The 27,689-nt window shown below is 48.2% G+C and overlaps 1 protein-coding gene across 6 annotated transcripts in view; it reads left to right on the top strand.

Annotated features, from left to right (window-relative positions):
• Positions 1 to 27,689, top strand: part of EVC (EvC ciliary complex subunit 1) — a 120,035-nt gene that overhangs the window by 22,536 nt on the left and 69,810 nt on the right. For all 6 annotated transcript variants that reach the window (XM_055245432.2, XM_063619725.1, XM_063619726.1 and 3 more), the window contains exons 3-10: positions 75 to 158; positions 2,375 to 2,607; positions 4,854 to 4,938; positions 13,808 to 13,906; positions 17,295 to 17,432; positions 20,218 to 20,376; positions 24,933 to 25,149; positions 25,889 to 26,037. In XM_055245432.2, the coding sequence (XP_055101407.1) occupies positions 75 to 158; positions 2,375 to 2,607; positions 4,854 to 4,938; positions 13,808 to 13,906; positions 17,295 to 17,432; positions 20,218 to 20,376; positions 24,933 to 25,149; positions 25,889 to 26,037 (1,164 nt within the window). The remainder of the gene's footprint in view (positions 1 to 74; positions 159 to 2,374; positions 2,608 to 4,853; positions 4,939 to 13,807; positions 13,907 to 17,294; positions 17,433 to 20,217; positions 20,377 to 24,932; positions 25,150 to 25,888; positions 26,038 to 27,689) is intronic.

The raw sequence follows: 27,689 nt of genomic DNA, 5'->3' as shown, positions 1-27,689 counted from the left end.
TTTTGGAAAAACTTGACAACTTATCCTTCATTTTACAGAAAGTTTCCCATGCCTTTTGTGTTTTTCCCTCCCAGGAATGTGAGCCGCCTTCCAACAGCAATATCACAGCATTTGCCCTGAAGGCCAAAGTCATCTACCCCATCAATCAGAAGTTCCGGGTGAGAGTCCTGAGCTCCATCGTAGAAAGCCAGTTACTTCCATCATGTGCCAGAGATTGGGAGGAAAGTGGGGGGATTAACTGTGTGATGTTTGGTCCTGTTTGAGGGTTTTATGGCAAGTTGTTTTAACAGGGGTAGTTTTGAGGCTTTGTAATGGAGCAAAACTTAGGGTTAATCTGTCTTACAGCAGTGTTATCAGGAACAGGACATGCCCATAGTAACCACGGTAAGGAAGTTCCATGGTTCCTTGTATCCCCAGGGACACAAGGTGACAGCACAGTAGGACAGCTCCCTCTCTGCCTTTTTAACACTAATACAAACACTGATACTGACTCAGTTCTGAGCACTAATCCTCATTCACAGAGCCCTGGACTAATGCCAGCAGCTGGCACTTACTGAACACTTCAGTGCACAGGGCCAGTGTCGTGCTAAGTATTTGTCATGCATTAGGCATTTCAGCTTGGTGTTATGCCTATCAGGTAAATAATGTCTCCACTTTACACGTAAGGAAACTGAGGCCCAGAGAGGCGAGTGACCTGAGGTCACATGACAGGAAGTGGCAGAGCCAGAGTCAGACCCCAGCACCTGGCTATGGTTACACCTTCCATGGCGCTTCCAGGAGCCCTCAGCCTGGGAGGTGCTTTGTGCAAAAAAGTTTCCTAGTGAAATAAGTTTGAGAAAATGTGGCTTGCCTTCTTGGCTAGGCAGCCACACGCCAGCTGAGAACTCAATTACTGTAGAAGTAGGAGAGAATGGACAGTGGGGAACTGCCATCTCCAGGGATCATCCTGAGTAACTCTCACCATCCTCTCCTCACAGGCAGTCTCTAACCAGTCACCATGTCCTTGTCCCTTGGGTTTAACCTTCCAAGGGTCACAGCAACTCAATCCTAACCCCATCTCAGCCATTCACCGTGTGGTGTTTCCTGACTTCTCCTGCCTCAGTCTCCTTATCTGTGAAATGGGGATGATGGTGCTCCTGCCTCGCCCAGTTGTTTGGGTGTTACACAGGATAACATACATAAGGGCTCAGAACAGTACACAACATCTAAGCACTCAGAACATGTTAAGATCTTTCCATTATTAGTTGCTTTTGAAGACAGCCAAAGCCTATTGGAGGTTCTGAGAATTCCTGCACCAAAGGAATATTTCACCTTGTTTAACACAGGCTTTCCTGAACCAATTTTTCCATGGAACCTTTGTGGTGAGCAGTAACTGGCTCATGGAACTGTTCCCTGGAACCCACATTGGGAACCACGTCCTTCACGTGGTTGAAGGGTGGGATGGGTGGGTGGATGAAAGGCATTTCTCCATCCTCTGAGTAGGCCCTGCGTGGGCCCTGGGGATCATGCCGTAGTCAGCAGAGCGTCAGCCCCACCCTGGAGGCCCTCACTGCCTGGGTGGATTGGAATACACTGAGAGTACAGGACAATGCATGATGAAATAGGCAAGAGGCAGATGCCCAGGGACCTGTGGAGCCAGTATGGGGTCCAGGATCCACGCCTGGAGGAAGAGACGCTTCTGCCCCGCAAACAACAAATGGTGGGTGTTTCAGGTAGGGGGACCAAAGTCTGGAAAGGCCCAGAATTATGAAGTGACCAGGAGCATCTAAGCCAGAGCCACTTCATTGTGGCTCGGGCACCCAGAGGTGGATGCTGACATTTACTGGGCCCTCTAGCCGTGCCAGGCCCCAGGCTGTGACCTCCTGTGGGCCTAGTGTGCGTGGTGCTCCAGTTTCTTGATTAGGAGCGTGGAGCCTGTCGGTGGGCAGAGGGCAGGAGGGTGACTCCTGCTCTGTGCAGGCAAAGGACAGGTGGTTGGCAGGATTCGTGGAGGGAGCAGGCCAGGGGTCAGACAGCAGGGAGAGAACTGGGTCAGGGCAGGCGGTGGCTATGGAGGAGGTCAGAGTTGGCAGCTGGGAGGAGGGTGCGCTGGGTGTCTGGGGCACAGATCCAGGTTGGCAGTTTAGGGGAAGGAGCCTGGTGCAGAGGGCCTGGCCTTGTGAGGACAAGTGAACTGTGATTCGGGCCTCTGGGGTGTTGGTGTGGCAGAACCTGGGACGGAAGCTCTGTGGTGTCTGCTGGCACCCTGGCCAGTCTCCTCCAGGCAGACCTTCCTGTGAGTGGCTAGCGTGAATCACTGGTAGAATTATGAATACTAGATCAAATCCCTGAGGCATCACACGGACTGAGCATGACTTTTCTACTGCCACCTCAGCCTCTGGCCGATGGCTCCTCCAACCCATCTCTGCATGAAAACTTAAAGCAAGCTGTTTTGCCACACCAGCCAGTAGAAGCCTCTCCTTCCAGCAGCCTGGGGAGCCTGAGCCAGGGTGAGAAGGACGACTGCAGCTCCTCATCCAGCGTCCCCTCGGCCACCAGCGACGACAGGTTTCTTAGCCGCACCTTCCTCAGGGTGAATGCCTTCCCTGAGGTGCTGGCCTGCGAGAGGTAAGGATTGGGGGCAATGGAGGATGAGGCTTCCAGTCCTCTTGGAGTGGGCCGGGGGTCACATCATTGTCAGAGGAGGAAACAGAGGCCCAGAGAGGTTCAGTGACTCTGCCAGGGACACACAGCGACCCAGCGTCACCGTCGGAGCCCCAGATGCATTTGTCACTTCCTGTGCCGTATTGCCCAACACTGGGGTTATGGAGTCAGGCCTGAGCCCCGGGGAGAGATGACAAAGAGGCCTCATTTAATCACTGGCGTGCTCCCAGCCACTGGCGAAGTTGATTAAGTGGGTACTACTGAGTACTGGGCAGAGTGCTAAGCACTTTACAGGGATTAATGATCTCATGAGGATTTTGCCCAGTGAGGGGGAGCCTGGGACAAGTTCAGCAATCAATAAGTATTAATCAATGAATGAAGGAATTCCTCTTAACACCCCTATGAAGTTGGTACTGTCATTTCCTCCAGTTCACAAAGAATAAAGGGAAACACAGAGAGGCTGCGTGACTTGCTGGTCACACAGCAGTGAGTGATGGAGCCGGGTTTGACCCAACCCAGAGCAGGGCTCCGCATGTGGTAGGGGCTTAAGAAACTCAGCCTGGCTGCATAGTATTCCATGGTGTATATGTGCCACATTTTCTTAATCCAGTCTATCGTTGTTGGACATTTGGGTTGGTTCCAAGTCTTTGCTATTGTGAATAGTGCCGCAATAAACATACGTGTGCATGTGTCTTTATAGCAGCATGATTTATAATCCTTTGGGTATATACCCAGTAATGGGATGGCTATGCAGCCATAAAAAATGATGAGTTCATGTCCTTTGTAGGGACGTGGATGAAGCTGGAAACCATCATTCTTAACAAACTATCGCAAGGACAAAAAACCAAACACCGCATGTTCTCACTCATAGGTGGGAATTGAACAATGAGAACACATGGACACAGGAAGGGGAACATCACACTTCGGGGACCGTTGTGGGGTGGGGGGAGGGACAGCATTAGGAGATACACCTAATGCTAAATGACGAGTTAATGGGTGCAGCACACCAACATGGCACATGTATACATATGTAACAAACCTGCACATTGTGCACATGTACCCTAAAACTTAAAGTATAATAATAATAAAATAAAATAAAATAAAATAAACTCAGTCTGGCAGGTTCACACACCAGGCCTCAGGCCTCTCTCTGCTCCAAAATTCCGTTGAGTCCAAGGGGTGGGATGATCCAGGGCACAGACTCTACTCAGGGCTGCTGCAAAAAGACTGGGCTCAGCGCCTTGAGCCTGAAAGTGGCCCAGACAGAAGGGACTTCATTGAAGAGGGGCCTTCTTGGACTAGGCAGCCCTGGCTTAGAACGGCTTTCTTTCAGCATTTGGACTTAGAGGATTTGAAACTGTTTGGGTGGGAGAGTCATCATTTAAAATGCATTTGCCTATGAGGGAAAAAAGGTCAAAGACTTTTACACTCTGCCATGTATCTGCCCCGTTGACCCTATGATGGTCACTTGATTTCTCTGATTCTCTCTTCCCTGAGTCATTTTCTGCATCTGTAAAATGGGCATGAGAATGTCTCCACTAAGACACCGAGGAACAATAACATGTGATGATAGACATGAAAATGCTTGAGGTTGGGCACCGTGGCTCATGCCTGTAATCTCAACATTTGGGAGGCCAAGTTGGGTGGATTGCTTGAGCTCAGGAGTTCAAGACCAGCCTAAGCAACATAGTGAGACCCCATCTCTAAAATAAAATACAAAAATCAACCGGGTATGGTGGTGCATGCGTGTAGTCCCAGCTACACGGGAGGCTGAGGTGGGAGGATTGCCTGAGCCCGGAGGTGGAGGCTGCAGTGAGCTGTCATTGTACCACTGCACTCCAGCCTGGGAGACAGAGCAAAACCCTGTTTCTAAAAAGATAAGTAAATAATTTTTTTTTAGAAAATACTCAGAGGAGGAAACGTCATTTTTATTTCTCTCCCTTCCCTCTCTCCATTGGTTTTCTCTTGGAAGTCCCAGGCAGCTATGTCTCTGACACCTACTGTTCTCTTCTGGCCATTAGTGGGTTTCAGACAGCTCATTTGATCCCTTCTTATAAACCTGGAGTGAGTGTAAGGACCTCAGCATGCTGCAGAATGAGAGTTTGAGGCAGGGTGTGCTGTGGCTTGTACTGATTAGGGACATGCCAATATTCTTACTCTTCATTTCCGATACCCTGAAAGTCTTTTCCGATTGTCATTTTATTTTGCAGTGTAGACATCGACCTGTGTATCTACAGCCTTCACTTAAAAGACCTGCTGCATTTGGACACGGCACTGAGGCAGGAAAAGCATATGGTAGGTGGAGATGTTCTCATTCCCTCCTTTTCATGGGGACAGGAGCTGAGAGACAAGGACTCTGTGTGCAGTGAGTCCCAGAGACCCTTGAGAGGCAGACATCAGTGGAAACAGAGCCACTGTGAGGTGGGGGAAAGCGTCGCTGTCAGGCATCCAGCCACAAAATGGAAAAGCACTTCACGCCTGTTGGTGGGGCATGGCCTTGACTTTAACCAGAGCTTTAGGGGCCTCAACAGAAAGATGAGTGCCTCCTCCCGGGGTACACCTCCTGCTGGAGATAGAGATAAGAGATGTTTAAGAGAGAACAATATTTTTAAAGGAATGATAATAATGATAAGAATGTTTATGAACGTGAATTTTCTTGAGTCTTGCTATGTACTAGGTTCCAGGAGTATTACACTTAAACCTCAGACAACCCAGAGAGGCGGGTGTCATTATCATCTCCACTCTAAAGGTGAGGAAACTGAGGCACAGGGCGGAGGACTTACCACAAAGTTATACAGCTGCAGGGGTGGTGCCGAGATGAGAAGTTCAGTACCTTTTTATGGGGCCACGTGTTCTCTTGACTGAATGAACAAGAACTCAGAACTGTGGATGTGGGGAAAACAACATTAGTCTCTGCCAGATGTACCTGGCCTCTGATTGAATCAACCGTGGACCTGAGCTATGGGAAGCCAGAGAGACGAGTCCCACTGTAGCTGCAGAACCCTGGTGGGTTTAGTCAGGCATCAAGACCACAGGGGTTAAAAAAAAGTGTTATTTCTCCATAAGGCACATTCTCTGAATTACTGAATGAGGGATGAGACCCTACAGAGAGAAGGCAGATGAGAGAAAGAGGAGAGCTAGGAACAGAGGTGGACAGACACACAGATATGTCTACAGGGCACTCTTATAAACTGGAGAAGGGTAAGAATGTCACATTGGAGGCCACACTTGGTGGCTCATGACTGTAATCTCAGCTTTGGGAGGCTGAGGTGGGAGGATAGCTTAAGCTCAGGAATTTGAGACCAGCCTGGGCAACATGGCAAAACCCTATCTCTACCAAAAACACAAACAAACAAACAACACTTAGCCTGCTGCAGTGGTGCGTGCCTATTGTCCCAGCTACTCAGGAGGCTGAGGTGAGAGGAACACTTGAGTCCAGGAGATGGAGGCTGCAGTGAGCTGTGATCACACCACTGCACTCCGACCTGGGTGACACAGCGAGATCCTGTCTCAAAAAACAAAAACAAAACAAGAATAGCACACTGGGGATGTGCCTGGAAGAAACTTGGGCTCTGTGTGAGCAGGACTGACTGGCCTCGTAAACGGTTGCCAATGTTTGAAACCGTAAATATGCTAGAATTCAAGAAATAGAGCATGGCCCTTCACCCCCTCTACCCCCAGCCCTGTGGAGGTCCCTGGATGGGGGCCACCAGGCAGCCTGTGTCTGTGTCTGCAGCCTGCCTCGGTGAGCTACACCTGGCCCTGGCTGTTTTCTCCAAGGCTCCATGCTCCCTGGGAGTACCAGTTGTTTCTGGGCTCAGAGCCCATCCAGTTGGCGAGCACAGTAGTCCTGGCTGGCCTCGCCCCACAGCCAGCAAGTGCCCACAGGGAGCAGCTTGCAGTCCTAGAGGGAGTGTTCACCATCACTCACCATCCAGCACGGGGGCTTGGCCTCTGCACACTGTCAGGCATGGTGTCAGACACCAGGGGCAGCCTCTGCCTTTATGGAGCCCACTCTCTGGGGCAGTGGGGAGGGCAGTAAACAGATGTCACAAAATAAACAGCGGCAGGCAGCATGACAAAGGCCTGTGGCAAAGCATCATGCGAGTGTGAAGGGGGCACCTGAGAGAGTGCAGAGCTGGGGAGATGGTCAGGCTTCCCTGCGGGGAGTCTCGTGGGCAGAAACCCAGGGAAGTTCCAGGAGCACTGGATTAAGGGACAGAAACCTGGACTCTAGTCCACCCTTTGACAACTAGGAGCTGTGTGACTTTGGGTAAGTTGCTTCACCTCTCTGGGCCACTTTAGGAAAGGCTTAAAGAAAATATCCTTTCAGCTATTGCTATATGGAGTTACTGGGAATTCAAGCTGCCCCGCTTTGAGAGGGTTCTGTGGGTAGAACTCTGGGCTCTATGTCACAGCTGTGTGGCTGGCATGGTCACAGCAGCAATTATTCTGCATGTCCACTCTGGTAGGCTCGGTGCTTTAAATCTTTTACTTTGAAGCTTTACGTGCCACTTCGCTAACAAGGAACCTGAGGTTCAGAGAGGTTAAATCACTTGCCCAAGGTCACACAGCTGATGATGGCAGAATCAGACCTGGACAAGGTCTGTCTGAGTGCAAGGCCCCTGTGTGCCCAGGTGTGGCCCTGCACGCCAAAGATGCTTGGGAGAAATGTGTTGCACGTGTGATTGGCACCGCCCTGAGAGAGCTGCTTCCCAGCACAGTCCTTCCTGCTCTGGGGAGCATAACTCTATCATCGCGTGCTGGGACTGTAAGAACCTGGTGAGCCTCTGGGAGCTGTGCTGCCTGGAGACCTAAATACTCTGTTTCTCTGGTAGAGATGAGCTGGGGTTCAGAAGTTATTCAGACCACAGGAGACCCTCATGCATCCCAGAAGCTTGGAGCTCCCCGGCTGGCCCTGAGGAGGAAGAAACTGGCTCTGGGCTTGTCCAAGAGGCAGGAGAAGCTGGAGCGTAACTCTATAAACAGTGGTCAGGATGAGAACAGATTGGGGACATGGAGGAAGGTTAAATAAAGGGGAGCAACAGCACTAGGGGGTTCTCATGGTGCTGGAATATTACTTTGATTGTGGCTGCACTTACGTGAATCTATACATGGGGTAAAATTGCATAAAACTACACACACACACATGCACACACACACATGCACACATGTAAATGTGCATAAAAATGGGTGAAAACTGAATAAGGTCTGTAGACAACAGTATTCAACCAATGGCAATTTCCCAGTTTTGATACTGCACCATGGTGACATCAGAACCACCCCTGGGGGAGGAGCACACGGCACTTTGTGCAGGCACACCTGGCGTTATTGCATTTCACTTAATTGTGCTTCAGAGATGCTGCATTTTTGTTACAAATTGAAGGGTTTTGGCAACTCTTCATCCAGCCAATAGACTTCTATTGGCTCCATTTTTACAACAGCACATGCTCGCTTCATGTCTTTGCGTGACATTTTGGTAATTCTTGCAATATTTCAAACTTTTTCACCGTTATTGTGTTATGGTGATCTGTGATCAGTGACCTTTGACGTTACGATTGTAATTGTTTGGGGACACCACAAACTGCGCCTGTATGAGACAACAAACTTAATTAATAAATGTTCTGTGTGTTCTGACTGCTCCACCAACTGGCCATTCCCTCTCCTTGGGCCTCCCTATTCCCTGAGACACAGTAATATTGAAATTAGGCCAGTTAGTAATGCTGCAATGGCCTCTAGATGTTTGAGTGAAAGAGAGTCGCGTGTCTCTCACTTTAAGTCAAAAGTTAGAAATTGTGAAGCATAGTGAGGAAGGCAGGTCGAAAGCTGAGATAGGCTGAAAGCTGGGCTTCTTATACCACACAGCTAAGTTGTGAATGCAAAGAAAAAGTTCTTGAAGGAAATTAAAAGTGCTACTCCAGTGAACACAAGAATGATAAGAAAGCAAAATAGCCTTGTTGCTGATATGGAGAAAGTCTGACTGGTCTGCATAGAAGATCAAACCAGACACAACATCCCCTTAAGCCAAAGCCTAATCCAGAGCAAGACGCTAACTCTCTTCAATTCCGTGAATGCTGAGAGAGGTGAGGAAGCTGCAGAAGAAACATTTGAAGCTAGTGGAGCATGAGGTTTAAAGAAAGAAGCTGTCTCCAGAACAAATAAAAGTGCAAGGTGAAGCAGCAGCAAGTGCTGATGGAGAAGCTTCAGCAAGTTACCCAGAAGATCTAGCAAAAATCATTGAGGAAGGTGGCTGCACTAAACAACAGATTTTCAATGCAGATGAAATAGCACAATATGGTCATGGAAGAAGATGCCATCTAAGACTTCATAGCTAAAGAGGAGAAGTCAATACCTGGCTTCAAAGCTTCAAAGAACAGGCTGACTCTCTCTCTAGGGGCTAATGCAGGAGATGACTTTAAGTTGAAGCCAGTGCTCATGCACCACTCTGAAAATCCTAGGGCCCTTAAGGGTTATGCTAAATCTACTCTGCCTGTGCTCTATAAATGGAACAACAAAGCCTGGATCACAACACAGCTGTTTATAGCATGGTTTAAGCCCACTATTGACACCTACTGACACCTATTTGAAAATAAAATTCTTTTCAAAATGTTACTGGTCATTTTCAAAACCCCTGGCCACCCAAGAGCTCTGATGAAGATGTACAAGGCAGTTAATGTCATTTTCATGCCTGCTAACACAACATTCATTCTGAGCCCATTGATCAAAGAGTAATTTCAACTTTCAAGTCTTATTATTTAAGAAATACATTTCCTAAGGCTATAACTGCCATACATAGAGATTCGTCTGAAGGATTTGAACAATGTAAATTGAAAACCTTCTGGAAAGGATTCACCATTCTGGATGCCATTGAGAATATTCATGATTCATAGGAGGAGATCAAAATATCAACATTAACAAGAGTTTGGAAGAGGTTGATTTCAATCCTCATGAATGACTTTGAGGGGATTCAAGACTTCAGTGGAGGAAGTCATTGGGAATGTGGAAATAGCAAGAAAACTAGGATTTGAAGTGGAGCCTGAAGATGGGACTGAGCTGCTGCAATCTCATGATGAAACATGAATGGATGAGGAGCTGCTTCTGTTGGATGAGCAATGAAAGTGGTTTCTACAGAAGGAATCTGCTTCTGGTGAAGATGCTGTGAACATTGTTGAAATGACAAAAAGGATTTAGAATATTATGTAAACTTATTTGGTAAAGCAGCTGCAGGGTTTGAGAGGATTGACTCCAAGTTTTAAAGTTCTACCGTGGGCAAATTGCTATCGAATAGCATGGCACGCTGCAGAGAAATCTTTTGTGAAAGGAAGAGTCAGTTGATGTGGCCAACTTCAGAGTGGTCTTATTTTAAGAAACTGCCACAGCCACCCTAACCTTCAGCAACCACTACCCTCATAAGTCAGCAGCCATTGAGACAAGACCCTCCACCAGCTAAAAGATTACAACTTTTTTTTTTTTTTTTTTTGAGATAGAGATCTCAACTCACTGCAACCTCCGCCTCCCAGTTCAAGCGATTCTCCCGCCTCAGCCTCCCAAGCAGCTGGGACCACAGGCGCGCACCACCACGCCCAGACAATTTTTGCATTTTTAGTAGAGATGGGGTTTCACCATGTTGGCCAGGATGGGTCTCAATCTCTTTTTTTTTTTTTTGAGAGACAGAGTCTCGCTCTGTCACCCAGGCTGGAGTGCAGTGGCGCGATCTCGGCCCACTGCTAGCTTCGCCTCCCGGGTTCACGCCATTCTCCTGCCCCAGCCTCTCCAAATAGCTGGCACTACAGGCGCCCGCCACCACGCCCAGCTAATTTTTTTTTTTTTGTATTTTTAGTAGAGATGGGGTTTCACCATGCTCTCGATCTCCCGACCTCGTGATCCGCCCGCCTCGGCCTCCCAAAGTGCTGGGATTACAAGCGTGAGCCACTGCACCCGGCTGGTCTCAAATCTCTTGACCTCATGATCCGCCTGCCTCCGCCTCCCAAAGTGCTGGGATTATGGGTATGAGCCACCACGCCCAGCCCAACAACTTTTTTTTATAATCATCTTACGCTCAGATGACCATTAGCATTTTTTAGGAAGAAGATATTTTTAAAATCAAGGTATGTACTTTTTTAGACATACTGCTATCGTACACTTAGACTGCAGTATAGTGTAAACATAGCTTTTATATGCACTGGAAAACCAAAAAATGTTTGTGACTTGCTTTATTGTGATATTCACCTTACTGAGGTGGCCTGAAGTCAACCCTACAATGTCTCCATGGTATGCTCGTATTATTTTTGTACCTTCATTTGAGTCTATAGCTATCTCAAAGTTGGCACTATGGAAAAGGAGAGGATGAGGGCTGTAAACATTACTGACTCATTTGGGGTCAGGAAGAAAGTAGACTCAAAACTAACATCTTGCAAAAATAGTGTTATTATATCTTATACCATATCAGTCTTCAGTGGGTAGAAAGCCAGGACACCACTTTCTCCTTAGAGCTCATTGTCATTGGCAAATATAATGAAGGTTGGTGGGCAGAGTTCTGGGTTCAAATCTCAGCTCTGTTGCATGTGGCTGTGTGGCAGGAGGCAAGTGGCCCCTGCAAGTTGCTGGGCATTTTCTCATCTGTAAAATGGGGAAGATGGTACCAACCTCCCCGCATGCCATGGAGATCAAGTGATAGTATATATAATACATACATCAGGCTGGCCCAGAAGAGTGATTAACAAGCCTTAATCCATTAAAAAAAGGATCAAAAACTGTGGCCCTTGAGCCAAATCTGGCCATGCCCCTTCTTTTCCATATTGCCTTGTACACCTGTGTGGCATATGCCACAACCACAGAACTGAGTAGTTGCAAAAGAGATCATATGGCCTGCAAAGCCAAAAAAATATTTGCTATGTCACCCTTTACTGAAAAAGTTTGCTAACCCCTGCATTTAAAAATGCCTTACCAGGTGGGATGCAGTGGCTCATGCCTATAATCCCAGCACTTTGGGATGCAGAAGCTGGCAGGTTGCATGAGTTCAGGAGTTCGAGACCAGCCTGGGCAACACAGAGAAACCCCGTCTCAAAAAAAAAAAAAAAAAAAAAAAGCCTTACCAGTTCACAAAAGAAAAAGAAAATGCCTTATTATATCTAAATGACCTTTGACAAAGAGGCAAAAGCACTTCAATGGAGGAATGATAAGCTTTTCAATAAATGGTACTGGAGCAATTGGACATCCATAAACAATAACAGTGACAAAAGAACCTCAACCTAAACTTCACACCTTATACAAAAATTAACTCAAAAGGGATCACATACTTAAATGTAAACAATAAACTATAAATGTTTCAGAAAAAATACTGCCAGGCATGGTTGGCTCGTGCCTATAATCCCAGCACTTTGGGAGGCCGAGGTGGGTGGATCACTTGAGGTCAGGAGTTTAAGACCAGCCTGGTCAATATGGTGAAACCCTGTCTCTACTAAAAATACAAAAATTAGCCGTGTGTGGTGGCACATGCTTGTAATCCCAGCTACTTGGGAGGCTAAGGCGGGAGAATCACTTGAACCCGGGAGGTGAAGGTTGCAGTGAGCCAAGATTACACCACTGCACTCCAGCCTGGGCAACAGAGTGATACTCCATCTCAAAAAAAAGAAAAAAGGAAAGAAAGAAAAAAATATAAGAGAAATTCTCCAGGATTTAGACCTAGGCAAAGAGTTTTTAGACTTGACACCAAAAGCGTGACACATAAAAGGAAAAATTAACTGGAATTCATCAAAATTAAAAACTTTGCTTTGCAAAAGACCTCGTTAAGAAGATAAGAAGACAAGCTACAGAGTGAGAGAAAACGTTTGCAAAACAGATGTCCACCAAAGGACTAGTACCTAGACCAGAGAAGGAAATTTCCAAACTCAGCTGAAGACAGGAATCAATCCAGTTACAAAATGGGAAGGACATGAACAGATATTTCACCAAAAATGATATATAGATGGTAAGTAAACACATAAAAAGGTGTTCAATGTCATTAAGCCAGCATGAAAATCCAAGTTGAACTCACAATAAGATATGACCACACACTTGTCAAAATGGCTAAAATAAAAAATAGTGACACCACCAAATTCTGGCAAAGATGTGGAGACTGGATCACTCATACATTGCTGATGGAAATATAAAATTTCCTACAGCCATACTGGAAAATGTTTTGGCAATTTCTTATCAAACTTGCAATTACCAGAAGACCCAGCATTTACACTTGTGGGCATTTATCTCAGAGAAATGAAGACTTACATTCACATAAATATTCACAGCAGCATTGTTCATAATAGCCCCAAACTGGAAATAATCCAGATGTCTTACAAGGGTGGATAGATCAACAAATTGTGGATACAACCCCCTCTGTACTTCCTGGGTATCCACACTTATGGGAGGGTTCTTCCTGGTTTAAAGGATGTCTCCATCCATTGAAACAGGAGACTGACATGGATAACTTTGCATTTCCAGTTCCATGTAACTATCCCGCTGATTCCTTCTTCAAAGAAGCAAACCCTCCTTTGCTGTTTTTTTTTTTTTTTTTTGTGAGACGGAGTCTCGCTCTGTCGCCCAGGCTGGAGTGCAGTGGCACAATCTCGGCTCACTGCAAGCTCCACCTCCCCAGTTCACGCCATTCTCCTGCCTCAGCCTCCTGAGTAGGTCAGACTACAGGCGCCCGTCACCACGCCTGGCTAATTTTTTGTATTTTTAGTAGAGACGGGGTTTCACCATTCACAGGATGGTCTCGATCTCCTGACCTTGTGATCCGCCTGCCTCAGCCTCCCAAAGTGCTGAGATTACAGGCGTGAGCCACCACGCCCGGCCTCCTTTGCTTTCTATATTTTCTTCACACATGGAAATGGGGGATGTGGAGGGCCTTGCACAGAGTAAGCACCTAGTATTTGTTGAATACATGTATGAGGAAGAAACGAAGCTTTTTAAGGACGCGTCATGAAAATGTAATCCATTATGGGCCGTTGTCATGATTTATAATCTGAGGTCCTTTCCTTCAGCAAAAAATATATGTGAAGAGAGGGTGAAAGAGAAGAAAAGAAGGAGAGAGGCAACGAGGGAGGGAGGGAGAAGAGACAACAGAAAGCAAAAGACAAAAATATCATTGGTTAAACTTTTGTTATCTTTCCTTTCTTGGCAATAGATGTTTATTCAGATTTTTAAAATGTGCCTCCTTGACCTTCTTCCTAAAAAGAAGTCAGATGATGAATTATACCAGAAGATCCTTTCAAAACAAGAAAATGTAAGTAAGTCTTCAACCTATGTTTCAAGGTAACTTAAAAATAGTTTATTATAGTATATACAACTTATGATACAAAAGTATTTTTCTTTCATGTATAAAATAGCTTATTACAATATATACTTTTTAACACAGTATAGTGAAATATAAAAGTTTGTATACAAATATTTAAAAAGTGTATTATTAAAATTTGGAATACTATTTACAGCAAAGAGAAGAATATTGGTCATATCTACTACTCAAAGACGGTCACTGTTAATGTTTTTTCTGCACACGTTTGGGATATTTCTAAAGACATAATTTATTGGTTATAGCTATGTATACTACTTTGTATTCTATTCTGAGTCTTTTATGGAGAGTTTATTTTGTTTCATGCACAGCAGAGTCAGGGCTTGGAGTCAGACTGGTTAAGGTTGGTATCCTGGCTTTATCTTTTACAAGCTCTCAGAATACTAGTTTCCTTTTTGTGTAGTGAGATAATTCCTGTTCTGCGAGAGTGCAGAAAGAATAAGAGAGATGTGTATGATACACCTAGCAATGTCATAGTTGGCTGTGAATATGTGATGGCTGCTGTCATCCTCATTATCACAACCACCACCAAAATCATCATCATCTTCATTATCACCACCATTTTTATTTTGTACCACCATCACCACCACTACTACTATCACAGTTCTCTTCTTCATCATGTCATTGTTGTCATCACCGTAACCACCATCATCTTTGCTGTTGTCACCACAGACATCATCATTCTTTGTCTTTACCACCATCATCATCCTCATGACCACTACCTTCACCAACACCATCACCATCCTTATGTCCTCATTACCATCATCATGAGCATCATTTTTATCATTGTTGTAATTATTGGCATTCTCATTACTACCATCACCACCATCATCATCTTCATTACCACCATAATCATCATCACCATCCTCATTACCATCACCACTACCAATGTTGCAGGGCAGGCAAGCTCCAGAATAGGGTTTAGCCTGGGAGGGTACTTGGCTTCACCCAGGAAGGAATTCAAGGGACAGCCAGTGGTGTTAGACAGTAGTGTTTCAGTGAATGGTGGCACTCCTTGAGGAGCAGGGCTAACCCACAGGCAGTGTGCCCAGAGTTGGTAACATATGGGTGCTTGGCAACTGTACTTATACTCATGTAAACCTGCTTTCAATTACATGCAAATTAAAGGGCAGTTCATTGCAAATTGAGGGACAGGTTATTTAGAAGTTTCTAAAAAGGGGACAGTAACTTCTGGGTTGTTGCCATGGAAAGGGGTGGTAACTTTTGGGTTGTTGACATGACATTTGTAATCTGTGGTTGTGCTGGTGGGAGTGTCTTATGCTAATGAGCAATGAGGGCAGCCAGGGATCACTTTCATCACCATCCACTGGTTCCTGCCGGTTTCCTCACTTTATCCTGTCTGGACTAGATCCCGTTTTGATCAGCAGGGTTGTGATCAGAAAACAAGTCCTGCCAGTCTCCTACCTCACCTTATCCTCACCGTCATTGTCATCATTATTCTCATTACTACTATCACCAGCCTCTTACTGTTCATCCCCTGCCATCATTTTCATTATCATCATCATTGTTATTCTCATCATTTTCATTACTGCTATCATCATCGCATCATTGTGATAGTCTTCATCAGCACCACCATCACCACCATCTTTATCATCTTTACGGCTACCTCTACTTTCACCTTCATGAGAGTCCTCATCGTCATCATCATCATCATCCTTGTTCCCACCACCGTGAGACCTGGGTGTTTGGGAAGGAATGTTTCTTCTTTGCTCCACTGGATTCCATGAGGAAGGATGACTCACTGCATCCCAGGAAGGAGGGAGGACATCATCGTCTTCATTGTCATCCTCAGTATCACCACCATGGTCATGGTCCTCAGGCAGTGCATGTCATGCGTGACATACATTATTTCATTTAAAAGTTATGACAGCCCTGTGAGTGGCCATTGTTATTTTTGTTTTACAGCTGAGGAAACTGAGACTCCATGAATTCAAATGACTTTCCAGTGGCAAAAATGATAATGATGACGATGACATTTATAATGGTATTAGTAATAATGAAACAATACTGTCTGTTATAATGGAAAGAATAAGAGCCTTGGAGTCTGCAGACCTCAGATCACATTCCATCTCTACCAGTTAAACAAGGCTGTCTGAACTTGAACAAGCATGTTAATTATAATAGTGGCTACTATTTATTCAGACAGTCTAGCCAAGTGATTTAAATGCATAATTTCATTTAACACTTGCAGTGACCTTAAAACTTTCAGAAGAGGACAAGGAGTGCCCAGAATTTGGAAGAGTAAGGACAAGCCTAGCACTGCCCCTTCCTGCCTGGGCGTCTTTGGACAAACTATCTTACCTTCCATAAACAAGCTTTCTTACCTTCCATAAACAAGCTTTCTCACCTGGAAATGGGTCGTAATTTCTCTTTTGCAGAGATGCCATGAGGATTAGAAAACACATATGGCCTCAGCTTGGGTCTTCAATAGTAGTTTATATCAATGTTATTTTTCCTAGTGAACCTTGACCCATGTCACACTGTTGGCTATGTGACAATGAACATAGACAAAATAGAACTGCCTCCCACACTCTATCTTGGGGTTTGTAGGACTCTATACTTAGGATTCACCTTTTCCTTCCTGAGTTGAGAATCATTTGAGAGAGTCAGGACGACAGATAGAGAAATGTAGCTTTATTACTGATTAGAGGCCAGCTTGGAGGACGTGGCTTAGATGCACAGCTCTCATGGCTTCCTAATACTGAATCCCAGAATTCACTCAATTGCCTAGCTAGTCATGGGCAATGCTGGGCCACCTCAGGCTTCCCCACACATAAACAGGGCCTTGGCTACCCAGCTCACTCTAGGCTGATATAACACCAGAGCAGTGGCCTCCCCTGATTGGCCCATCACAACCAGGAAGAGGCTGGGCAAGTTTCTGGCCTTTAAACCAACCAATCAGATACACACTACTTCCTGCCCTGGGGTGTTGTTCTTTCCTGGGAAAACCAGAAGAGGAGCAAAGAAACATTTCTTCCCAACCCACTGGATGTCATGACATTTTCCAGGACTTCATAATGATTGAAAGATACTATTTTATTTATTTGTAAAGTATGGTCTAGTTTTTGTTTTTGTTTTTGTTTTTTTTTTTTTTGAGGGAGGATATAGAAGAAAATAATCCATTATTCTTGAGGCTCTATGTTTAACGAGAAAATGGGTCAAACCTCATGTACAACAACCCACAGAGCATTTAACTGTTGTTTAAAAATATTTTGTGAAATGCGAAAAATAAAAGCATTTATTTTTCTAGAATTTAAGACACACTAAACTTTGTTTATTTCCTTCTTTTTTTCTTCTTCAGGATTTGGAGGAACTAGAAAAGGGACTTCGGGTCAAACTGTCAAACACAGAAATGTCGGGGGCTGGTGACTCTGAGTACATCACCCTGGCTGATGTGGAAAAAAAGGAGAGAGAATACTCTGAACAGCTAATCGATAATGTGCGTGCCGGACTTTCTTTCCTGTACACAAATTTTGGTTTCTAAAACAGTTAAATTGGCTAAATTAAAGAGATGATAGTTAGAAGTGTGCCTAATACTTGAATTCCCCTATCGCATTCTGCCCTTGAGGCAGGATCCAGTTTCTGATGCTAAGTGATAGGGAAGAAGTAATTAAGCAGCAAAGATTCACAAAGGGAGGTTTATTTTTTATATCATGAATTATCCTCATTTAAATTTCAGATTGGTCTTTTTATCATTCAAAGCAAAGATTGCTATAACCCCTGATGTCATCACTGCCCTTTGGAATAGAGTAGAAGAAAGCTGCTAGGCATCGCTCGTGAAAGCAAGTTTTAAATTCCAGGCAGAATGGCTTCTCTGAAACATCTTTTTCCTTTATTTTGGGTTCCACCACCCCCTGTTCATATATTATGTATTAAACAAACATGTCCTTGGCACTTGCTCTTCACCAGGGATTGTGCTGGGCACTGGGGACTCAAAAATCATTTAGACATGGCCCTGCCTGAGAGAAGCCAGGAGAGACAGACAGGTGAGCAGATGAGGGCTTCACCAGGTGACACGTCTTGTGATAGAAGGAAGCACAGGAGAAGGCCGGAGGCAGGCACAGTGGAGGGAAGAATTCATTTTACCCCAGGCTTAGGAAAGCCTCCATAGAAGAAGGGACCATAGAGAGGCTGGCTGGGAGAAGTGTGGGTGCTGGCCAGTGGTGGGGCGGAGATGGGAGCTAAAGAGGGCTGAGAGCAAGTCGAGGTAAGGTAAAGCCAGAGGGATCTGGCCAGAGGGCTTGTGTCTTATGCCAGTGAGGTGGGAGTCACTGAAGCTTTGAAGCAGGGGGTGGCTGAGTTTAGCTTCTGCTTTAGAAGGGCTGCCCAGGCACTGAGTGGAGGGTGGTGAAGAGCTACTGGGCTAGTCCAGCAGGAACTTTATTAAGGCAACTGCAATAGGACGGAGAGGTGAGGAAACGTGCGAGAGAAGCTATGGTGGTCTACCATGGGGTGGCAGGTGGGGAGGAGCAGGGGGTCCAGGGTCAGTGCTGCTGAAATAAGGGCCTCAGAGCAAGAAGCTCATGGGAGGGAGGTAGCCAATGCTCCTGTCCTCCGAATAGGTCCAATATTGAGAGGAGAGGCTTGGAGATGGAGGGTCTCCATGAGAGCCCAGGTTAGAGGACCTGGAGGGCCAGAATGTTCTTAGAACTGTGGGCCGGGATACTAAGGAAGAGGGCCAGCCTGGATTCCAGTAGTCCACAGAACCCCCAGCGCTGTGTGCAGTATCTTATCCATGTCTGCCTTTCTCAGGGACAGGGTTCAGAGTTTTCATGAGATTCTCCAAAGTATTGGTGACCTCCAAAAATGGTGACCTCTGGCCTAGAAGTGGTGTGTAAAATGGGAAGAGAAAAGAGCTTGGTGCCAAATCCTGGATCCTGCCCATATTTAAGGAGGAGGGGATGAAAAGAATTGGGACAAGAAAGCAGAGGAGGAATTGGGTGGGCTTTGCAGAAGCAGGAGAAAATCATGTCATGGACGCCAAGAGAATCAGGAGTTTGTAGGCAGAGCGGGGTGTGCAGAGTTGGTGGGGGACAGTCTGCAGTCTCATGGCAGGTGGAAGGCCGTCATCTGATGGCTTCAAGGGGAAGAGCAGGGTGAGAGTGTGAGGGTGCCAGGCAGGTTCGAGGTCCCTCCTGGCAGGGATGAGAGGAGGAGCTGACCAGCAGCATGTATGGGGTTTACTGGGAGGCAATGGGGCCCGGAGATGGGAAGCCGCATTGATGGAGGGCATTCATCTGGGTGCAGACTTCCTCCTGGCAGAGCTAGACCGACGCCGCAGTTGAGGCTGACAGAGTTTCATGATCTTGAGTCACAGCAACAAGATCAGCATGGGTTTCTGGTGACACTAACCCCTGCCCCCTCCCATGCCTGGTCCAGCCAGAAGTGTCCATTTCAGCCTCTGAGAGGCTGAGCCAAGATGGAGGCAACCTCAGCCATGGAGTTAAATGGACCTGAACCAAATCCTGGCTTTCACTGGCTCCATGACCTCTGACAAGTGACCTAACTCCCCCGAGCCTTTTCCTACACCTCCAGATACATACTTTATCATGATATCAAATGTGCGAAGCACAGAGCCTGGCGAACAGCCTGCGGGCCATGAGGGAAAGTTGTTCCGATTCCTAGTGTCATTGTCCTTAGAGGTCTGACTGGCTGTGATGGTGCAATTAAACCTCCTGCATTCTAAGCCACTTGGGAATTCCCAGCTCTGCTCCTGCTAAAATGAGGGGGAGGGAAGATTTTAAAGCAAAATGTTTTCATGGTCAGCATCCTCTCTGCCATAGTAAGCTTTTGCACTTTTAGGACAATAATATTTAAACATCTGTTTATGCTTTTACTTCCAGGAAGTATTTAATCCCTTTTAAAATTCCCAAAGCTTCCGTGAGCACATTGTCACATTTCATCTGCCCCTAAGTAGCTGTAATGACCTGTGCAAGAGTCTGTAGGCTGGACAAGCTACCGCTTTCTTTCCTTAGCAGCAGTGCTTTCGTGTCTGCTGAAACACGGTTGCAAAACTGACTGACACCTGCAGTGGAACCAGAAGGAACTTTACTTGTTGCCAAGTATCTTGGTGATTGTTGCCAAGATAAACTCACTGAAATTGTAGAATTGTTTAGAATCTTTGTTTGTGATAAGGAGTGAATTGTAATTCCCGAGCACGCACCGTTTGGCTTTCTTAAGTAAGTTTTTCCCCTCACTTCTTGCTGCTTGTGCTCATTTCACAGATGGAAGCTTTCTGGAAACAGATGGCAAACATCCAGCAGTTTCTTGTGGACCAGTTTAAGTGTTCCAGCTCCAAAGCCCGACAGCTCATGATGACTCTGACGGAAAGAATGATTGCAGCCGAAGGGCTATTGTGCGATTCTCAGGAGCTGCAGGCTCTGGTAATGCTGGAGGGGGCGGGAGGGAACATAAAGATATTCAGACTAGAGATTTGGAATTCCGAGGCTTAACATCATTAAATCTAACAGATTCATGTTGTAGCTGGTTATATAGAGCCTCAGGGAAAAAAAAAAACAACAACAGTAAATTCATTCATCTATTTATTTACTTATCCATCCATCCACCCGCCCATCGATGCTTCCATCCATCCATCCATCCACCCTTCCATCCATCTACCCATCCATCCATCTGCCCTCCCACCCATTTATCCATCCATCCATCCATCTGCCCTCCCACCCATTTATCCATCCATCCATCCATCTACCCATCCATCCATCCATCCATCCACCCGTCCATCCATCCACCCATCCATCCATCCACCCATCCATCCATCTGCCCTCCCACCCATTTATCCATCCATCCATCCACCCACCCATCCATCCATCCATCCACCCACCCACCTATCCATCCACCTACTCATCCATCCATCCATCCACCTACTTATCCATCCATCCATCCATCCATCCATCCATCCATCCATCCATCCATCCATCTATCTGATGATTGAAGGCTCTGGAGCATAGAACACTGTTCCTAAACCTGAAATTACACATTGAAATTATCTGGGAGCTTTAAAAAGTACTGATTCTTGGGCCCCAGATGGGTCTCCGTCCCAGAGTTTCTGACTTAATCAGACTGGGGTGCAACCTGGCTGGGCATTGGGGTTTTTAGAGCTCCCCAATGATGATGGTGGGCTCTGGGGTTGACGCCCACTGGTGTAGACAGAGCATTGATTTACTTTCCTGACTGCCCTGTTTTGCCTGCAGAGTTCTTTAACAATGCCTTTTCCTGGCCTTCATTCTGAGGTTCTGATGTGATTGGTCTGGAGTGGAGGCCCTGGCATTGAGGGTTTTAAAACTCCCTGAACTATTCTGATGGGAGGCCAGGGATACAAACCCCTGGTGCATGGATGTCCAACCTTTTGGCTTCCCTGGGCCACATTGGAAGAAGAAGAATTGTCTTAGGCCACACATAAAATACACTAACACTAACGATAGCTGATGAGCAAAAAAAAAAGAAAAAAGGTCCCTGCTTATTTTTGTGAAGCCTGCCAACCACAGAGAAGCAAAAAAGTTCTCAAATTCAAAGGGTTGGACACCGATGGGAGAGAAATCTGCAAATCCAGCTTTGACTCTGGGCTCTGTTGTTTGGAGCTGTGTGATCTTGAACACATTACTTAACCTCTCTGAGCATCTGTTCCTCTATTTATAAAATGATAGTTGCTAAGAGTTGCCACAGACCGGGCCTGGGTAGGTGCTGAGTGACTCCTAAGACCCCAGTCACCATTGGGTTCCTCTTGGTACACATTAGGCTCATCCTGTGTGTGCCAGTCAGTGTGTACTAGGCCCAGGGAACGAGCCCTCTGATGCTGCTCTGCACCCATTTCCCTGTCTTATGCACCAGCCCGTGTGGCAGCTCGGCTCAGAACCCTCCATTGGCCGCCCTGCCTTCAGCACAGACTCAGCTCCTCAGACCCGTGGGAAAGCCAAGCCTCGGCAGATCCTTGCCTCCCCTTGCACACCGCAGGTCTCTCCCAATCCGCTCTGCTCCTCCCAGTGTGATCCACAGACCACAGCATCGGCAACACTGGGAGCTGGTTAGAATGCAGAATCCTGCCCTCCACCATTCCCAAGCAGGATCTGCGCTTTCACAAGACCCCCACATCCACACAGTTGTTTGAGAACTTCATATGCTTTTTCTCAGCATATACACACATGGCCTTCTTTTTCTCTCAACACTACCAAAAGATAGGCCTGGAAGATATTTTATTGACAGCACACAGATAAGGAGCCCACTCAGTGACCCACCTAAGATCCCCATCCTGTCTGATGACATCGCTGAGCCTGGGCCTGAAGCCTCCTGGTTTGCTGCCCAAGCCCCTTTGAATTGGATTTCAGTTTGATAAGGCTGCTGACTCATATTAATGCTCTGCAAAGGTGAAAGACTTTTCTTCCTATATTTTTTTCTTTTGCTATCAGCAGGATATTGATGCAGAAAAAAGAAAATACATCCTTAGCTGACTCTGGCCAGAGTATCAGCCAATAACTTCCAAATAGGAAGAAGGAAAGGGATCATCCAGTTTAACAGCATGACTGTCCTTCAGCCAATGTTTAATGAGCACCTACTGTGTACCACATGCTGTTAATGGAAACCATATTGCAGAGGTTAGGAATGCAGGCTCAGGGAAGAAACTGGAGCTCCCACTGCAGTCTTGCCACTCATTAGCTGTGTGATCTTGGGCAGCTAATTTAACCTCTCTGTGACTTGGTTTCATCGTCTGTGAGATGGGGGCTGTGATAGCACCTGCTGTCTCACAGGATAGTTGAGAGTGTTAAAGACTTGGCAGTATGTAAAGTTTTTAGAGCGGAGCCCAGCAAGTAGGAAGCATTCAGTACTTGATAGTCATTAGAGTCCCGCAGGCCATATGTCAGCAGAAGAAATAGACAACAACAAATTATCGTAATGATGCGTGGACAGGGCTACACAGTCTATGTTTGTATAGAAGAGGGATGGATTCACTATGCCTGCATACCGGGCACCAAAGGGGAAAAAGATTGCTTCCGTATCTCAGAAAACAGAAGAGTTGGAATTCCCAGAGCGACATCCCATCTTCCTGGCCTGGGCATTTGGTGCTGGAATGTGCATCTCTAAATATTAAAACTGGAAGAGCCCTTCAAAGGGACCCTGATGGTCATCAGATTCAGGTTCTTGAGACACACAGGAAAAAAACAGCTGCCAAGACAGATATGGGGACTGGCTGTAGATAATGATGAAAACAGCTGACACTCAGGGAGGCTCACTGTTCCCTGGCTGTTGTTCTCAATGCTTGACGTATTTTGACTTACTTAATCCTCACGTCAAATCTGTGTGGCAGGGGTCAGGTCAGGAGCTTGTGCCCAGGTCCTGGGAGCCAAGTCTGAGCCTGGCACTGTTGAGGACTCAGCCACATGTCAGAGCACGTCAGGGCCCCCTTCCCCCATTCCACGTCCCTCTTCTCACGCAACTCTCTCCACTCCCATCCTTCCTCCAATATAAGCGCATCGATTGCACCACCACTGCCGACCCCAGCCAGCCTGTGTTGGGTTCTCAACATCCTCCTATGCTCTTTAGAGGTGTCCAGAGGCCGCCCTTCCTGCGGCCCACCCGGCACTTCGGCTTATCCTCTTGCGCCCTCTAGGGGTCACAGGCTGCTGGAATGAGCCTCACTGTCCTTGTCCATCACTGGGGGATGTTCTTGCCCTAGTCTTGTGTTGTGGGAACAGAGGCCAGTGCAGCTCAGCGCACAGTGTGGCCGTGGCTGGTCAAGGGGACATGGGCGACTCAGGCCTGGCCCCTGTCTTCAAGGGCTCTCAGTCTAGGCTAGGACTGCCCCTCACAATCACCTCCTCGAAGACGGGAGCCCTGGGGCAGTGGAGAACAGAGTAGGGGACGAGTGAGGGTGGGGACAAGCAGGGAAGGGCCACAGAACCCGTGAGGACGAGAAGGACCTGGCCGGGCAGGGGAGTGAGAGGAGGCAGTGAGGGTGTTCCAGGAGGAAGTCCCCGCGTGCGCAGAGGCTGGGCAGCCGGGAGCAGGCAGGTGTGCAGGACAAGGCCCCACAGAGCTTCCTGCACCATGCCCGGGACGCTGGACTTGATCTCAGGGCAGCAACAGGAGGGTTTGGGGCCATGGCTGACAGAACCATCAGCATCTCTGAAAGGTCCCCTGGTTTGTGAGGTGGGGGCAGAGATGGGAGGCTGGGGAGCAGGACTGGCCTGTGGCTTCGGCCCAGCACAGAGGTGCCTAGGCCTGAGCCTGGCGTGGCTGGGAGTGGGGGGTGCAGAGTCTGTGCCGAGGGAGATGCCAAGGCCCCCTGCCTGCTCCTCCTTTCCCCCTTACTCTCATTCCACAAGCAGCTGCTTTCAGGCATGCAGGGCCCTTGGCTGCCTCAGGTTCACATTTCCCCCTGTCTTTTCTCAGAGTCTGTGAAATGATGAGGTGGGGCTGGGGAGGGCCTTCTGTAGAATCTGACTGCGGGGAGTCATGTTGGAAGCCAATCATTCGAATCTTGGCCGTTCTCAGCAGTCAGGCTCTGGGGCTCTAACGAAAGCCAGGAACTGCTGGCACTTTGCATTTCCTCCGCAGCCCTGTGGGGGCCACAAGGCCAGATTGGCCGGGGGAGATGACTATAAGCCAGGTGGCGTTTCCTCCTTGACTGTTTGCAAATCTGGATTCCCTCCTAGGAGGGTGGCCCTCTGGGGAGCGCTACTGGCGACTAAGTGCCTATATGCTAAGCAGCGTCAGCCTCCCCACACCCTAGGCGAGACACTTAATCCCACCTCGGGGGCAGACCCAGATCTCACTCATGAAGGAGAAGGGGAGTTATTCCTCTGAGCTCCGCTCTCCCAGGCAGTGCCATTAGTTAATGACCCTGGTGGCCTCTTCCCAGCTGTTAATTAACGTGCCCTGCTGGTTCCCAGAACACCCCAGCTATGGTCCTGTGTGTTTCTTTTTGCAGGATGCCCTGGAGAGGACGATGGGGCGGGCACACATGGCAAAAGTGATTGAGTTTCTGAAGCTGCAAGTCCAGGAGGAGACCAGGTGCCGGCTGGCTGCCATCTCCCGCGGCCTGGAGCTGCTGGCTGGTGAGGGGAAGCTGTCTGGGCGGCAGAAGGAGGAGCTGCTCACGCAGCAGCACAAGGCCTTCTGGCAGGAGGCAGAGCGCTTCAGCCGGGGTGAGCCGTGGGCATGGGTGCCACGGTCCATGACACTGGCCTTCTGGGTCCTTGGGGCTGTGCAGTGAGAGGGCTGGCAGCCTGGGGCAGTGTGCCCATGACGCCGGGCACAGGCTGCCTTTCTGCTTCTGCCCTAGGGGCTGGGTCACTGGGCTGCTCTCTGGGGCACTCTTTCCTTCTGTGTACAGCAGAGTCCATGAGGGCTGCTGCCCAGGGCAGAGGTCACCTGCTGCACTCACTCACCAGGGATTCAGGCTGATTGAGTCCCCATGTCCTGCAGCAAAGCCACCAGGAACTGCAGAGGGACAGAGGAGGGTGAAGGGTCTCTCACACTAGAAATTTATACAAAGTGGCCCCTGTCGCCCAGTGGCAGCTCATGGTCATGCCGGAGTCATGTGGCCCTGCTCAGCGGCAGGGTGGGTGAGGGTGGGCCATGGTCCAGCGTGTGGGGCAGGAAGGGGAGCCGTGCGTGTGTCCCACACATGCTCCTGCCCCAAGGCTGACCTTGGGGTGGGGGGGTGGGCAAGGCTCAAGACGTAGAGGCATCTGGGCTTAGCTGAGGTCACACTACTAGTGGGACCTACAGAAAGAAACCCAGGTCTGTCATCGGCAGGGCGGGCACCATCTTCCCAGCCAACACCAGCCTCCCCAACCTCCGGACAGTAGAAAGCACGAGGGTCCCCACTGAAAGTCTGGCTCACAGAGTCACCTCCTGTGCTGTGGCTTTTTTCAATCCCAGAGTTTGTCCAGCGAGGCAAAGACCTGGTCAAGGCATCTCTGGCTCACCAGGTGGAGGGGACGGCAAAACTCACGCTGGCCCAAGAGGAGGAACGGAGAAGCTTCCTGGCTGAGGCCCAGCCAACTGCTGACCCGGAAAAGTTTCTCAAGGTGACTCACATCCCCAGCCTCTGCACGTGTGGGTGAGCCTGTTGTAGCTCTGTTCCCGTGACTGAGCACGGGAAGCCAGAGGTATTCATCAGGCATGAGGTTGTCTCCCTACTTCCCATGTGTCAGCCGAGTGACTGAATCTCAGTCCCTTAGCCCCTACGTCCCTAGGGTCCTGGTGGACTGTAAGCCGGTGATAAGAGTTGTGCTGCCCTCACTGGGCTGCTGAGAAGAGGAGGGGGTAGGATCTGTAGAGAGCTTGGCAGAGTGCAAACGCATGGCAGGAGCGCACAGATGGTGGCAATGGCGTGAAGGGAGCAGTGTGCGGTCCAGAGAGGACAAGCATGTCCCAGAGAGTAAGGCAGGCTCACACACCCAGGGACAGGGCCCTTGTGGGTCGGCTGCAAGTCCAGGAGAAGGAAGGGAGCTCCCAGCCTTGCATGTGGGGTTGAGTGGTCAGGGCCAGGCGGTGGCCAAGGTCGGAGGTACCTTTGGTCTTGCCTGAGAAGGGGACAAGAAGACCTGAAGGAGGACAAAAAGCAAGATGTCACCTTCCAAGGAAAAGGAGTCAGCTGGCCCCAGTGCAGGCTCTAAGGACCTGGGCTCGCCAGTTATCAGATAGACCACCAAGCTCTGGTTTCGCTCTGTTTGCTTTCACTAGTAATGGGCAGTGGGGCTGGGAGAGGACCAGCTTGTCCGTGACCGTCTTGCAGGCTGGTTAGGCACTGGGCGCTGAGGCCAGCCACACCTGGGTTTGGGTGCTGACTCTGCCACTAAATAGCTGGGTGACCTTGGGCATGTTGCTTACCCTCTGGCCCCTCAGCTTCCACATCTGTGAAATGGGCATAATGGCACCTATATCACAGCGTTGTTAGGATTTAGTGAGACTAAGGAAGGGGCAGCCCGAGCCTCACTGTTTGCCTGGGTCTGCCTGCCCCCCATCAACACTTGGTACAGCACATCTCAGTTCTGCCAAGGGGTGGACGGCACCATGTCTGAGTCCAGGCTCAGCCCAGAATAGAGGCCCAGGGGCCCTCCCTGGGGGCCAACCTGGTGGTGGTGGCACCACTGCAGTGAGAAGCCAATGGAGGGGTCCCCTGAGAACAGAGGACAGGCCTCTAGGTCCCTGGTCCAGCTGCCTCCCTCACCCAGGGAGCCTCTTCCAGGCCCACACTTGGATCTTCTGCATTTGCCACAAAGGGATAGGGTAGATTTTCCATCTTTGAGACCCATTTGAAATAAGAGGAAGATAAGGCTATTCAGCTCCTCATTGCTTGGATATTTCTGGGCCCCTGTCCTTGACGTCACAAAGCCCAGTGTGAGTCCAGAGTGTGGAGACAGTGCCTGGGTGACCTCGGTGTCCCAGGGCCTCGGTACAGTCCTCAGAACGCCTCGGCGCTGGCGTTCAGGACACGTGGGACGCAGGCAGGGAAGGGTGAATGAGCGCATGTGTGCATGAATGAACCAGGACATGGACAAATGGGCAAACAAGCGAATGAAGGAAGGAGGATGGAATGGGTGGGAGAATGAACGAATGACACCAGGCTCCCAGCACACACTCAGCACCCACCTTTTTCCAGTCCTGCCCTTCTCTCTCATCTCATCTCCTGCCCGTAGCATCATCCAAGATCCTCGGGGGTTTACCTCCTAGTCTC

This window comes from Symphalangus syndactylus, chromosome 16 (assembly GCF_028878055.3).
Source record: "Symphalangus syndactylus isolate Jambi chromosome 16, NHGRI_mSymSyn1-v2.1_pri, whole genome shotgun sequence".
In the NCBI taxonomy this organism is placed as follows: Eukaryota; Metazoa; Chordata; class Mammalia; order Primates; family Hylobatidae; genus Symphalangus; species Symphalangus syndactylus.
This window is presented reverse-complemented; position numbering and strand designations above follow the sequence as displayed.